Source organism: Sturnira hondurensis, unplaced genomic scaffold (genome assembly GCF_014824575.4).
Source record: "Sturnira hondurensis isolate 20B ecotype Veracruz unplaced genomic scaffold, ASM1482457v3 Scaffold0013063, whole genome shotgun sequence".
In the NCBI taxonomy this organism is placed as follows: Eukaryota; Metazoa; Chordata; class Mammalia; order Chiroptera; family Phyllostomidae; genus Sturnira; species Sturnira hondurensis.
Genome location: NW_028085694.1, coordinates 3,517,847 through 3,532,666, shown reverse-complemented (window position 1 = coordinate 3,532,666; position 14,820 = coordinate 3,517,847). Strand labels below are relative to the sequence as shown.

General features: G+C 45.6%; 1 protein-coding gene across 2 annotated transcripts in view; it reads left to right on the top strand.

Annotated features, from left to right (window-relative positions):
- DNAI3 (dynein axonemal intermediate chain 3) overlaps positions 1-10,759 on the top strand; it is a 78,595-nt gene extending 67,836 nt beyond the window's left edge. Inside the window, exons 19-23 of one of the 2 annotated variants that reach the window (XM_037060944.1) lie at positions 1,759-1,904; positions 3,718-3,922; positions 5,002-5,093; positions 6,178-6,300; positions 10,331-10,759. In XM_037060944.1, the coding sequence (XP_036916839.1) occupies positions 1,759-1,904; positions 3,718-3,922; positions 5,002-5,093; positions 6,178-6,300; positions 10,331-10,474 (710 nt within the window). In that variant the 3' untranslated portion in view covers positions 10,475-10,759. Of the gene's footprint in view, positions 1-1,758; positions 1,905-3,717; positions 3,923-5,001; positions 5,094-6,177; positions 6,301-10,330 lie in introns of those variants that run through there. The other variant, XM_037060945.1, reaches the window with a different exon arrangement.
- Positions 10,760-14,820: the final 4,061 nt, after the last annotated feature.

Here is a 14,820-nt window from a genome sequence, read left to right as displayed (position 1 = left end):
TGATATTGCCAAGGTTTTGGGTTTGATCCCCAGTCAGGACACTTGCAAGAATCAACCAATAAATGCATGAATAAGTGGAACAACAAATCAATGTCTCCCTCTCTGTCTCTCTCTATCAAATCAATAAAATAAATAAATTTTTCAAAAAGGCTCTGCTGAAGAGAGATTCAGTTGAGCCAGATTCTAAAGCATACATTGCAATTTTTCAGATGAAGAAAGACATTTCATGTAGAAAGAGTAATAAGTGCAGAAACATGGAAGCCCAAGAGACCAGGGGACAGAGAGGAAACAGGGACATCTCGGGGCCAAACCATAGCAATAAAGATGACAACAGCAAAGGAGAGGTGCCAGCAAGGACATCTAGGTCAAGGTGGCAAAGAGCCTTGGGTGCCCTGCTCATTGCTGCAGGCTTCATCCTAGAGCCAGCAGATAATCAGAAAATCACTCTGGCAGGAGGACAGGAGCTGGATTAATTTGTTGGTGATAATGTAACACTCATCTCTGAGGCTTGTGGGTGTGGGCAGCAAGAAGTGAGCGACATCCAGCGCTGAGGGTAGGCCTGGAGCAAAGGAAACCCAAGCAATGGCACGTAAACAGGCCAGAGAAGCTGAAGGCCCCTGGGCTAGAGGCAGAGACTGCAGGGGAAGTCCTGATCTTCAAGTCCAAACCTGCTCCTCCTCTAGTCTCCCCAGATTCCATAAATAGAAACTCAGCGGAGCCAGTGGCTTTTACCAGAAACCTGGCTGTTATTCTCAGCACTTAATCTCTCTCACTCCTCCTTTTTAAGCCATCTCCAAGCCCTGTCCATCCAGCTTGCAAATGTCTTGATTATCTACTCTTCTCCTTTGCACCCACATCCAAGCCAACATCTGCTCTCACCAGAACCACCACGACAGCCTCTTCTGGTGTTCCCTCTTTGCTTTTGCCTGCCACTCATCCGTTCTTCCCACAGCAGCCAGAGAATGCTTTGGGGATGTCGATCAGATTGTCTTCCAGACCCTAAAGCACTCATTAAAACATACGACACTTAAAATATAACCTACACGCCTTTCCTACGAGGCCCTGCATGGTCTGGAAGCACCCGGTCCCTGTTTGTTTTACATGTCTCCCCCTGGGATTGCCAGACTCGATCTCGCTGCCCTCTTCAAATTTATGAAGACACAAAACACTTGTTTCTCAGGATTTTGGCGTATGTTGCTCCCTCTGTCCGGATGCCTCTCCACACCCAAACCTTCCCTGGTCAAACTGCTATGAGGCCTGAATGACTCACCTTCAGAGAAGACTTTTCTGAGCTTTCTGTCTAATTTATGTGCATCTTTTTTTTTTCTTGTAACATTTTTTCCTTTGGAACACTTCTCACATTTTTTATTCTGTAGTTTGGAATTTGTCTGGAGAGCACATGTCTGTCTTTCCCATTAGACTGTGAGCTCCATGGGGGCGGGACCGTGTTTGTTTACTAACCATTGTTTACTGAGCCATCAATAGTCCCTGGTGCATCAAGGCAGAGCACGAAGTTTTACTGACCCATTGAATGATTGAGAACAGGAAGCATTCCTCTGAAAAGTGGCTTCGATGGGAAATTCCCTGGACATTTTATAAAAAAAGAAGAGGAGCTATTCCTTCATTTATTTGCCCCAGCTGACCTCTGGTTCTTTGCTCTTGGGTCTCATTCATCAAGACCTGTCTGTCCATTGGAAGCCACATTTCCCAATGTATACAGTGTTATGAACGGTGAAATGGCCTTTTCTACCCCAACAGCAAGGAAACCAGTGAGCCTCTACAGTGTCCATGACAGTGCCGTCCACGATGGTGTAGTCCACACCGTTCAGAGGTCACCTTTTTACAAGGACATCGTCCTCACCGTTGGGGGTTGGAACGTGGCCATCTGGAAGGAAAATGTCATGGTACGTTGCTTGGAGGAGGCATGGGTGTGTGGTCCTTTGTTATTGAGAAAGACAATGGGAACAATAGGCCGTCCTGACATAACAGTGCTTTGGGGCACTTTTTAGGGAAATTGAAACAGATGGCCTGGCTCCAGCTGGGCTCCAGCAGAACTCCTGTAAGCCCTTTGAAAACCCAACCATTTGCTTTTCTTCCCTAAGGGAAGGAAACATTTTTAAGTCACTTGTTCTCTGAAAGCTAACAGTCTTTTCTTTGAAATATATATATAATGATTGGATGATTAGTACTTTTCCTTCCCTTAAAATATGAGAGGGGATGCTGATTGCTATTTGAAGTCCAAGGAGAAACACTAGGCCTGTCATCGTTTCTCCCGCACCAGGAGTACGTCAGCAGGTTCAGGAAGTGGGAGTCAGACAGCTAAAGCGTCTGTCGGGGCAGAGCAGAGGCGTGCACGGGTCAAAGTGAGACTGTGCCGAGGAGGTCTGGCAGTCAGGGTTCGGGAAGGCCTGGTCCTGACGACAGAGGCTGAACTGCCGAAAACTAGAAAGACTGAGAAAACCCAGTGAGATAAGGGCATGGAGAAATCGTTATGACCTGTCCCTTCAGTGAGCAATTTAAGATGATCAAAACATTGGAAATATATATATTTCAAGCTCATTTATGCTTTGAATAAATAATCTATGTAAGGTACTTATATATATATATAAATTTTTAATAAATATTTTTTCTTTGCCCTAACACTTTCACTTGTAGGACTGTAACACAAATCTCAAAAAAAGAAAAAATGCATGAATATATGTACAAGTTTTTCACTGAACAAATTAGAAACTACTTCAGTGCCTATCTGCAAAAGAACTTCTGCTTTATACCAATTTACTTCTATTTCTTCTCCTTCTCCTCTCCTTCTTCTTCTTCTTCTTCTTTTTTACAATTGGCAAGTGCTAGTTTTGTAATTGAAGAAAAAGAAAAAGAAAATCTAGGCAAGATTGTCCAAAGACCATGCAGGGGCAGGAGGTGGGTTGCCCACAGAAACCACAGGGCCTGGGCAAAGCGGGCAAGGTCAGGTTTGAAGGGTCGCCTCTGAGGCATTCCTCCTTTCCCGGGGGGGAAAGGTTGCTTCTTCTGCATGTTTTGGAGGGTGTGAGACAATTCTGCTGTTTAGTTCCGTTCTTGCAGATGTAAATAGATAAACAAGTGTACCTGGTTGCCAGGTGGAGCAGGGCAGTGGGAGGAAACTACATTCTAATCTTCTATCCCTGTGACAACGTCCCACAGAAGGCAAATCACCGCATGGTAGAGAAAGGACAAGACAATCTCATGATGCTCTGCTGGTCTGCAGTCTCTTCCTGATGGTATCAGGAAGGCACCGGATGCAGCTCGCAGCTGGAATTGACTTTTCATTTGCTTGTCCTGGCTACCAGAGCTGTTTCCATGGGAAGCAGACACCTGGGAGCAAAATAAAGGTGCAAGCAAAATTTCATAGTCTGTACTTATCTGACATACACCAATCTCCAGAGGAATATCAATGGACTTCAGTAGCAGTTGCATTATTAGTGTCATCAACGGCTTGATTGGAAGGTTTGATCTTTGGTAAAAAGCAATTAAAAGAAGAAAGGGGTATTATAAAAATATACAGGAAAGAAAAGAACTGGCAATATATAAAAATCCTACAAGGAAAAGAAATAAGAGCTCTCAGTAGGCATAATTTTGCTGTTACATGATCATAGCTATCTAAGTTGTATTTAAAATCATTGTGAATATCCCTTTGATAATAACACAAGCTTCTTATTTGTCTGTTAAAAAATTGACTTAAAGATCGGACCCCTCCTTCAGTCATCCTGTGCACCAAAGAGGTACACTGCAGGGCACTGGTCTCTGACAAGGCCCGGAGTCTTCTATATTGGCCGAGAAGATGGATACATCGATATCTGGGACCTTCTAGAGAAAACTCATGAACCAGCACAGTCACAAAACATCTGTATAACTATGATCACCTGCATCAAACCCTGGACCTTTTCGGGTATGTTAATTCTCATCAAACACGCTAAGTCATCTTGCCTTTTTTGTGTAACTCAAGAAAATACTGACACTTACCTGGAAAGCCTCCGGTATTGTTTCTCAGGTTCCTGTTTCTCTTCCCTTCCTCCCTCTTCTCTCCCTCCTCCCCCTCCTGCCTTTCCTTCCCATTCTGCCCCTTCTCTCTTGCACCGTCTTGGATACAACCTGAGCTTCTCTCACTAATTTCCTCATCAACAATTATTTCTGAGACACATTTAGTGCGCCACAAAGAAGGTGATTTTGAATCACACAACAAAAAGCATCCTTCTTATCTTCTCCTAATAATATATTTCCTTTGTCCCAGTTTCAACCAAGTACTGCTCTCTATGTTAATCTGATATCTTTGCCTCTTTTAAAAGAAGTTAAAAACACCCAAGCGTATTTTCCTCTCTTTGCTACAAAACATTGCCTTTGCATATATACAGGGATTACACTTGTAATCCAAGTTTAGGATTTAGCAATTTGAACCAGATTGTCTGAAAATGAGAAGAAGGAAAAACACACACAATGAAATAAATAAAAATGCTCAAACACATTTGTGTTTTGTATCAATCTGAAATGCTCAAAGGAAACAATCTGGTGTTCATTCTAGCTTCTGCTTCTGGCTGTGCCTCTGAAATTCATCTGCATAATGGTATCCTTTAGCCCTTCCTGTGTCTTTGGTGACCGTTGGCTTCGTGACTTTTCTCTGGAAATCTTTCCATGTGTTTTCCCTGCTTTCCTCCCGGGTCTGCTCCGTGGGCCCCACCACAGAGACAGTCAGCCGCAGCAAGGGGCCACGCTCGGCCGACAGCCACAGAGAAAGGAAGGGTGGCTGACAAAGGCTCGGGGTCTCAGCTTTCATTTCATCAACTGGAAAAAATGGCTTCAATGTCAATATGGTCCCCACTCACGAATGTCTGACAAAGATGCCAACCAAGGTCATTGTAACCACTGCAGATCCTTTGGGAAACCACAAAACAAAACCACATCTCCTGTTTATCCTCTAAGATGGCTTTCTGGTTGCTGAGTTGTTTCTTTCCCCTATTTTTAATCTTTCAGCTAAGCAGCAATTTATAGCTATAGCTGATTATTATGGGACTCTGCATATACTAGAAATTCCTTGGACATTAAGTCACCCTTCTGCCAATGAGGTCAGTAATTTTTGGCTTTGAGAATTTATGTGACTAATATTGCTGTGGCATGTTTTAAAAGTGTGTTCAGAAAAGACAGCATTTTTACTTCATAAAAGAACTAAAGACTCATCCAGTCATAAATAAGGGGATGTATTTCTGTTTTATGACTTAAATAGTTTGAAGCTGGAAAAAAAAACAAGCATGCAATGAGAGGGAGGCCAAGTAAATAAAACCCAGATCCAGACAAGAATGATTTGGAGATTCATAATCATAAGATGTTATTCCTGGGTTGTAACTGAAGTGTGGGATCCTTATGTCAGTGATGTCCTTCCCAGCAGATGCATTTGACATTCGTACACATCTTCCCATTGCCCACTGCCACCTCATCCTCCCCCGACTTGGTGGACAACAAGCAGCATGTCTGAAGTGACAATATTCTGCCCCATCATACCCGCCACCCAAGGGTTGCAGGCAGTGTTAATAAGGAGGTTATAAAAAGATCAATAAATAGAACCACATAAGCACACATACACCCAACATTAAATATATAGATTGCAATCTGTTGCAAGTCTCAACAACGTCAGCCTAGTTACCGTCAGGCAAAACGCCTTCCCTCCCCTGGCCGCCTTGCCCAAGGTCTCTGCCTACTCTCCTGTTTCTGTCCTGATGCCTACACACCAAGCCCTCCAGGGGACCGGGAACTCAGCCCTGCTCCCAGTCCTTTTCGGGTCTACTTTGGTACCCTCATCTGGGTTTTCCAAGTTCTGCTGATGATACAAAATGTCCTCTAGTGTAGCAGTGAGAGGAAGGAAAGGGGAAACAAGTAATTCCTGAATATTCCTTCTACAAAAGTGCAAAATTTTTTGCAGCTCTCTCCTTCCTACCTCACTCCCTTCCTGGAATATCCCAATTCACAGGGTCCTGAAACTAGATAACACAGAAGCCCCCAAATTGTGTTACTTAAGTAATGGACCTGTTGGCGATATGCCAAAATAGGTAGTGTATCTGGTGAATTACAAGCTGCGAGAAGTCTTCCAGAGCTTTGTAAAGAACATGGCGGGTGTCTGTGGGCCCCCCTCACCTGGGCCTGTGTTTCCGACAGGTGTCAAGTGTAAGCCACTACTTTGAGAGAGAAGTCAAGCATCTGGAATATGTGAGACAGCGCAAGGCAATTCGTGACCAAGAAAAGAAAGAAATGGAGCTGGAAATAGAGAAGAAAAAAATTGTAAGTTAAATTTCAGAAATGGTAGTTGATTTCCTCTAAACTTATTTCCCAGTGAAAATAAGTTTGTTTGGCTTCCACACTTGTATTCCACTATTTGAATAGGGAAATTATACTTTTTCATATTCTTCTCTTATCCTCATGAGAGTCAAGAGGGCATTTGTCTGATTTCCTGGCTTACCATGCAGGAGTGAGCTACGACCATCAGACACCTAGTAAGATCCTGCCTCACTGAAGTTTCTGTAATTTTCTATGACATCAAAGTTTTTCTAGATACAGTGATATCCAAAGACCACTTATACATACAATAATTCAAAATCTGAATGCCTTCATTATACAGAATTTTAATGTCTGGTGACTAATGCATTGAAACGGGTAATGCAAAGAGTGGAATATGGAATCAAGACACGTGAGCTCAAATGCCAACTCTGCCACTTACCCACCATGAGATCGGGAGCCTGGCTGGTATCTTGGCTGAGCCTCAGTTCTCCTGTCTTTAAAATGGGAATCCAAGCAACTATCTTTTAGGATGACTGCAAGGCTTTCAGTTAAGTAACCTGAGGAATGGTACATTTCCATTAAATGGAAGCTAGTGTACAAATAGACAGACAGACAGATACAAATTTTACTCTAAACTACTGGTGGTATGAAATCTAAGACAGAGGAGAATTTGTCTCAGTGCCCATTCACCTTCAAACGCCCTCCAGCTCTGAGTGCCCACCCCCAAGCCACCTCCTTTTCAGCTTCTCTGTTTGACATGGACTCAGTCACTCTGTCGGTCTTCCGTTGCCCACAGGAATAAGAGGCCTTTAAACACGCTGTGCATTCAGACTTTCTCTGTTACTTGACGTCCTCTCACCCCTATTGCTGTTTCTTTCTTGCTCACTCTCTCCCTTGCCCTCTGTCCCCAGCGTTTCTGCCCCTAATCCCACCTGGAGTCTCCCAACAGCCAAACGGGCCTCCTCTGACCTAACTTCTCACTCGAGGTACTAGGTGTCAAGAGCATGAGCCGGCACAAATATTTCAATATGCTGAATTAACAAATCAATCAAAATTAGTGATTTTCAACCTTTTTCATGTCATGGCACACATAAACTAATTACTAAAATTCTGCAGCAAATAAAAAAAATACATTTTTTGTTGCTATGACCAAAGAATAGTTATAATTTTGATTCATTCACACCAGCAGTTATCGGTGTGTTGGCTGTTGTCCTTTTTTTAAATTTGGCAACCTAAAGGAAAAGAGGTCAGTGCCCCTGACTAAACAGTCAGGTGGGTACTGCAGGTTTTACAAATCCCTGCGGCACACCGGTTGAAAACCACTAGATGAACATGACCACGTATTGACAGACACTAATTAGTATCATAATAACAGGGGGCCTTGTTTCAAAACCCATTTTGAGGTGACAAGTCCAAAAGAATACCAATTAGCTAGCTTTTCATTGCTTCCCCCAGCTTGCAAACAGTGGTCTCGGCTGGTTTTCTTGTGCCCTTACAAACACTGTTGGAATTTAGTTGTGGGAGATAATCTGCCACCCTGTCCCTAGGCCAGCGATTATCTCTCATTATTATGTGTTTTTAAATACCGTCGCAACAGCTCCTGCTTATCCATATCCGTGGGAGCGAGTAGAACTGGGAATGATAAAAAAATAATTTGCCTGTGAAATACTTTTAAAACATCCGAATATTATATTAATCGCAGTATCTCATGTGTTCAAGTGTCCAAAACTTTCCCGACTCCTTCTTGTGACTCTCTCTCCCTTTGACGCGGTGCCTCCTTTGGGCGGAGCTGCCGCGTCTCAGATGCGCCCTCTGGAACTGGGCGAGGCTCCGTGCGTGCACTTTGAAGGGCCCCTCTGTTAACACACAGAACGTGAAAGGTCACCGAGGAAAAACAGTATTAGTCAGAAATGTATTTTTATCAGCAACTGCCGATAAAAGGGAACATGGAAACAACTGTAACAACCCCAGAGGACCGCCATGAGAACGAAAGGAGTCCGTATATTTATAGCACGTAGGCAGGGACTGGCACACAGGAAGTGCTGCGAAGAGTTTGCTATTCATACCATTGCAGAGGGCAGGAGAACATCACATATCCGTCCAGTGAGGCTGGTCTTTAGGGGCGACCCCCAGTTGCCAGGGATTATACTGGATGCCACAACCCATGATATGAGGGAAATCGTACACCCACTTCCTTGTAAACATTGAGTCTGAATTCATTTCTTAAAAAATGATAGTAATTAAAGCTCAAACAGCACAGGAAATAGGACTTTTCCTAACTGGAATTTCTGCTGGAGACCCAAAGCTGGGGAAAGCAGCGGTCTCCATGGGGTCCATCAGCTGTGCCCTCTCTCTGGGACTTAGAAGGGCATTCTGCACCCACTCTCCAGATTGCAAAAGGGAAGCAAGAGTTATGGGGAAGAAGGCTGAAGGCGTGTGTTTTTTGGAGAGGAGTGTCGTCAGAGGGCTACATACTCCCCACTTTTCACTCCTGCAACAGCAGACTTGTTAGAGACAGCTCAGTGGCCAGGATAGACATTTGGCCCCTGACACCTGGTAGGAGGCTTGCTGAGCCACAGAAATCCACAGGCCAGGAATTACCAAGTGACCAGAGTAGAACGTCCAGGGGAGTGTGGGAAACCTGGAGACTAGGGCCTGGACTCCTGAGGCTGGAAAATCTAGAGGCAAGAGACTGATTTAAACTGCTCTGACAGAGGCAGTGAACTTCTACTGATGGCAGAGTGAGGATGCTGGGTTTTCCTGGGGCTGAGTGGACCTTTGGGAAGCAGCTAGGCCTCAAAAGTGCCACAAGGACTTTCCAACCAGGCGAGGCCCCCTCTGCAGAAAGAGGCTGAGGGCGCACAGTGCAGTGAGAAGGCCCCGAGGGCCTGTCTCTGCTTTGATATTAGACTTGCCTTCAAATATCTAATATCTATAAGTATCTAAACATGACTCTATTCCTAATACCGGAAAGTGATGGAAAGTGCTATGGCATCTGTCACGTATGTTGCAAAGGACCAGGATGGGAAGAACAGCACTTTCCATTCTTCCCCTATCAAGTCCTGCTCTTTTATGAACTGGTTACTGTCACTAACTTTTTCACAGTGCTTACTGGGCATCAGGCACCATTCTGAGGACTTGTTGCATTTAGCAATTCATATAATCCTCGTAGTACTATGAAGTGGGTACAACAGTGTTTAGACACAAGGGATCTGGGAAAGCAGCTATATTGAGAGAAAAAGCAAACCTAAGGAAAGAATATGGCAAGGGGGAGGGAGCACCCATCACTGGGAACGCTTAAAAAAGAAAATATTTCTCAGAAATGATTCTCTAAAAACACTAGAATAAAAACTTTGAGTACTGGCCCGCCTGATGGAAGCCGCAAAGGCGGGGCTTTGTGACTAAGGAGCAGAGGGCACGCCAAGGGGAGGAGAAACAAAGGCCACTCGAGGGTGACACACCTAACGTTCATCGGAAAGAGGACACAGCTCTTGAAGATCATGACTGCCTGGGCCGATGTCACAATGAACTCCAATGCCACAGTCATTAGACCAGAACAGCACTAACACAGACACTGACAGGTCCAAGACCCAGACAGGTTACTCAGCAAGTGATACTGGGTACATTCGCTGAAAAAATGTCCCTTGTTATTGCTATTTCCCTTCCCATTGTGCTCCTCCTTCAGTCAGAGGCAGGAACTTGCAGGCCAGCCTGGATTCCCCACAGCCCCTGAGAGGCCACATCCAGCCCACTGCACGCCAGGTCTGCCCTGCCGCCAGGAGACACCTAGAGGCCACCACACCTCTCCACTCTGTCTCTGCCACTTGCCTTCAGAGCCAGCAGCTCCTCTCCCTGTCCAGGAGATGCCCTCCCACCTTCTTCCCTCCTGCCCCCTGCCCACCCACCCCCTCCCCTCCTGCAACCCCCCACCCACAGACAGCAGCCAGGCCAACTGTTCAAAAACAGCCCCTTGTCACCCTTTGGTATGTGGAACTGCCAGTGTTTTACAGGGATGACTTGTTTCTCCCCCCAGAAAACATATCAGAAGACAAAAGAACAACTGGAGGCTGAATTGAAAGCGGAATACGAGAGCTATTTGGAACTGGAAAGGACCACCCTCGTCAACCTGGGCCTGCTCAAAGCGTCCGACACACTGCCGTTCATGGAGATGATGTAGGAAGCCTTCCTGTAGGGCTGTTTGGGAGGCTTCGTGGGCCCTTCTTTTCTTCTTATTCACTATTTTTTATGTCAGGTGAACTAGCAAACTGAACATCAAATAGGCTTATTTGGAAATGGTAGGCTTTAATTTCATTGCTATTAAAATTTTTGAATTATAACAATTACTAAGACCTGTTTTGATCTTTAGACTACGTACTGAACTTTGTACCAACTCTGAAAGTTATGGATAATGAAACTTTCGTTTCCCTTTAGAAATACACAACCTCAGACACCCCTCCACCCCCAGTCCCAGTCGGAAGTGGAAATTAAACTCTGCTCCTGGTTATCTGGTTGCTTTTGGTCACTGCCCCAAAAAGGACTCCCTTTGGGCCACTGCACTGATTTCAGGGCCATGTGCTGAACAAAATATTAGCAAATTGAATCTGGAAATATATGTATAAAGAAAAGATAACATATGAAGATCGTGCTGGGTTTATCCAGGGAATGTCGTTAATTTATCAGCAGAAAACAAATCACTGATTGATTAAAGGAGAGAAATTATCATATCACACAAATGCAGGAAAACATTTCACAAAACTTGATATCCATTGCTGATAAAAACAATAATAAATCCTTAGCAACTACAAAGAGAAGGGAAGTTTCTTAATCTGACGCAGGGCGTCTAAAACAACCTACAATAAGCAGCATACTTTAGGGTGAAAGTTGGGAGCTGGACTCTGACATGTGGAGCCAGACAGGATGCCCACCGTCCTGTCCTCCCCTCGGCCTTATACTGGCAATACCGCCGCAGTGTGGGCCTGGAAAGGAAACAGTGTGCGAGACTCCGCTGTGGAAGAGCTTGGTGTATCCCAGTAAGAGATCCAATGTCAGAAAAGTGACTGATCCGGGACGCGGGGCTGGGGAGGCTAGCCGGAGATGAGACTGGAAGAGAAGCTTGGAGCCAGATTGTAAAGGCTCCTGTAAATCAAGCTTGAAAAGCTGGATCATAGTTCACACACAGTGAGGGATTAATAGAGGGGCCAAGCAGGAAGGTGGCACAACCAGCTTTGTGTTCGGAGAGATAAGGAACGGATTAGAACAGGGAGAGAGAGTCTCGTGGCAGGAAATCCCATTAGGAGACCGTAGGAACAGTTTAAAGTAAAAGATCAGGGAGGGAAGGAGGATGCCAAGGTTTATAAATTCAGTGGCTAGGGGAAATGAACCCAACGCTTTATTTCTTAATTCTACAAAAGTCGGATAGCTAGCAGCACTTAACCGTCTGTGTGCTTTCGGACAGATGTTCCTCCCTGAACAGACCCCACGCCTTTCAAGGCAGGTTGAGTGTTTACCTTGCAACATTTTCACAAGGACCCAGCACTCCGCTTCCTCCCTGTGGGCCTGCCCCAGGACTCATCCTTGCACTTGAACATCTTTTTTTCTTCTGCTTTTTAACACACAGTCATGTCTTGGGTGAACCCATCCAGCCTCACAGCTTTAAACACCAGCTATGTCCCTGGCCTGGACCTCTCCCATAAAGTCAAGAGCTTTGTGTCCTTTCAACCATTTAACATCTCCACTTGAATGTACAATAGGCATCTCAAGTTTAAATATGTTCAGCAGTGAGTGCCTGGTTTTCCCTCCAAAACCCGGTTTCCCAGCAGTCTCCCCAAACACCTGGCTTCTAGTTCCTCAGGCAAAAAACCTTGAGGTTACCCTTCATTTCTCTCTTTCTCTGACAATCCACACTCAATCTGCGTGCGAATCTTTAAAACACACACAGAGCCTGATAGCTCCTGTCCCTTCACACGGCCACCCCCTGGACCAAGACTCCGTCTTCCCCGCTGGGGCCATTGCACTGCCCTCCTCACTCTTCTCCCTGCGTCTCCATTACCCACTCCAGCGTCTCTCAGCAGTAACCAGGTGGTGATTTCAGATGGAAGTCAGCGGGGTCAGCCCTCCTCCTCCTCCTCCTCCTCGGCGTCCCAGCGCACTCGGAGCAGGAGGGGAAGGCTTTCCTGTGACCTGCAAGTCCTCGTGTGATCGGGCCATCCACCTCCCCCTGGTCGCACCTCTCCTTCCCCACCCTCCACCACACTACCCGGTCACGCTGGCCTCCTATTCACCATACCTGGCAGGCGTGTGTCTGCCTCAGCACAGCTGTGCTTGCTGTTTCGCATTTTCCTAGATGATCTTCCCTCCTTTCTTTTCATGCGTTCACTCAAAGAGAAAAAAAGATATTTTGAATGCCGAACTACGTGCCCAGATTTACCGTTGTAGACAGAGTGCTCAGGGTAGGTCTTACGGGGAAGGCAACATTTAAGCAAAGGCCTGCAAGGGTGAGGGGTTTTGCCCTGTTGTCTTCCAGGAGAAGCCTGCCCCATCACCCAGTACCCCAGCACCACCTTAACCGACCACTACTTAGGTCTGCTGGACAGACCTGGGCTGTGTGGGTGCCCCTCCGGGCAAAAGAAGCCGGGACTATAGAGAACAGGAGCGTCACGGTTGTGTGGCATAAGCTATTATCTGGGGCTGGCACGATGTTGTCTCAAACAAAAAGCAAGGGTTTTATTAGCATAGAAGAAGCAGGTAATGGAGAGTGAGTGTCTGCCTTTTATCCAATGAGGAGCTTAGTATAGCACCCGGCATACAGCAAGCAGTAAGTATATTTGCTATCACGCTTCATCTAATTTATAAATGCGACATGATTATAATATCTTTGCTATAGAAACTAAAACATGAGGTTTGTCCTACTTATGATAGCAATTATTACCGATTCAATACAATACCTGCATTGTGTGTTTATATCCTCGGTTTTTCCAGGTCTTGTCGTCTCACCAGCCTATGGCCATGAATAGGGTCACATAAAACAGCCACAGCCCAAGTTTTAACAGCTGTTGCCCCACCTGCTTATTGGCTATCTCTTCCCGCTGCTAAGGGCCCCCAGGTGTGTCCTGTAGACCCTGGGATGAAGGTGGCGTTCAATAAACATGTTTAAAAACAAACCTGCAACTACCAGGCACTCAAGGCTCCCATCTCTCAATGTGGCCTGTAACCTGGGGAAGGTGCTGGGACAACACCTCTGTGCTAATTCAGGTCCTGCAAGAAGCAGACGCCAAGGCAGGCTTATGGGTGTAACAGATTTACTGGGAGAGAGAGAGAGAGAGAGCAGAAGAAGCCTGGGGAGCCTCGACCCTCTCTGCAGGTCTGGTGCCTTTGGAAGGAGCGCAGGAAGGAAAGAGGAAGGGGTCAAATGTCCGGGACCATTCCCCACTCCGCACATTCACTTCCCTCTGACTCTGAGGCACCGGAGCTCCGGCAAAGTCACTGTGCTGCCTCCAGGGAAGAGAGCCCTCTGAGACTCTGCAGTTCCTCGAGCTAATGTCTTTTCTCTCACCCAAACTCTCCACGTGGCAGACAGGCCCGACCTGTTGAATTGCAGAAGAGAACACAGTTAAGACTCAAGCCAGGAAGCCAGCTTCCTATAATTGAAACTGTAGGAATACTGGGCTTGAATAAAAATGGGATAACCGGGTATGCCTCCTTACATTCCCCTTAACCCCAACCTTCACCCATTTCCAAGTGCACTGCGGGGTCAATCCAGCCTCCTTTTGCTGCCCTCCGGTCTTCTGGTCTGGCGTACGACATACTGGAAGGAAAGGGAGCTTGGGATCCCGCCAGACCTGAGTCCAAATCCCAACTTCATCACCCTAGGCAAGCTGCACTCTCTCTGACCCTTAGTTATATCATCTGTAAAATGCAGGTAGTAATTCTACCTACCTCAGACAAATACCATACAAAGACAATGAATGCAAAATACCGAGCTCATAGTTGGTGCTTAACAAACATAGTGCCTCCTTTTCTTGCTTGGGCTCAGGTACACCCCCCACCCCCACCCCCGTAAACCATATGTTTCCTCTCTGTCCTATGTAACAATCTTCAACTTTAACATTGTTATTATTAATAATAATGGAAGTGTCTCTCCCTCTCAGATAGGACTTATGCAGGGGCTCTGCATGCCCGGTTTAATATTGGCCTTTGATTACTTCAATGAGACCAGCTATACTGGTATTTAAAATCTGAGCAGTCGCTTTCTGTTTTGCATAACTTAAAATGCTTATGGCTTCTCAAAAAATTAATCGTCCTAATAATGCTTGATTTATTTAGATTAAGTTTAATTACCATTCAACTTTACAAATTGCTTTTTACTCCTCAAGATATGTTGTAGAAGTAAGCGTATTTTCAGGTCCTCAAGATAAACGTTATCACTTCAGCTGTGTGCCCTTCAGCTGGGAAGACAGTCACTCCAGGGGATGCTGGCCCGGGTCCACTTCCACAGCTTCACTAATCCGCCACTGTAAATAATGA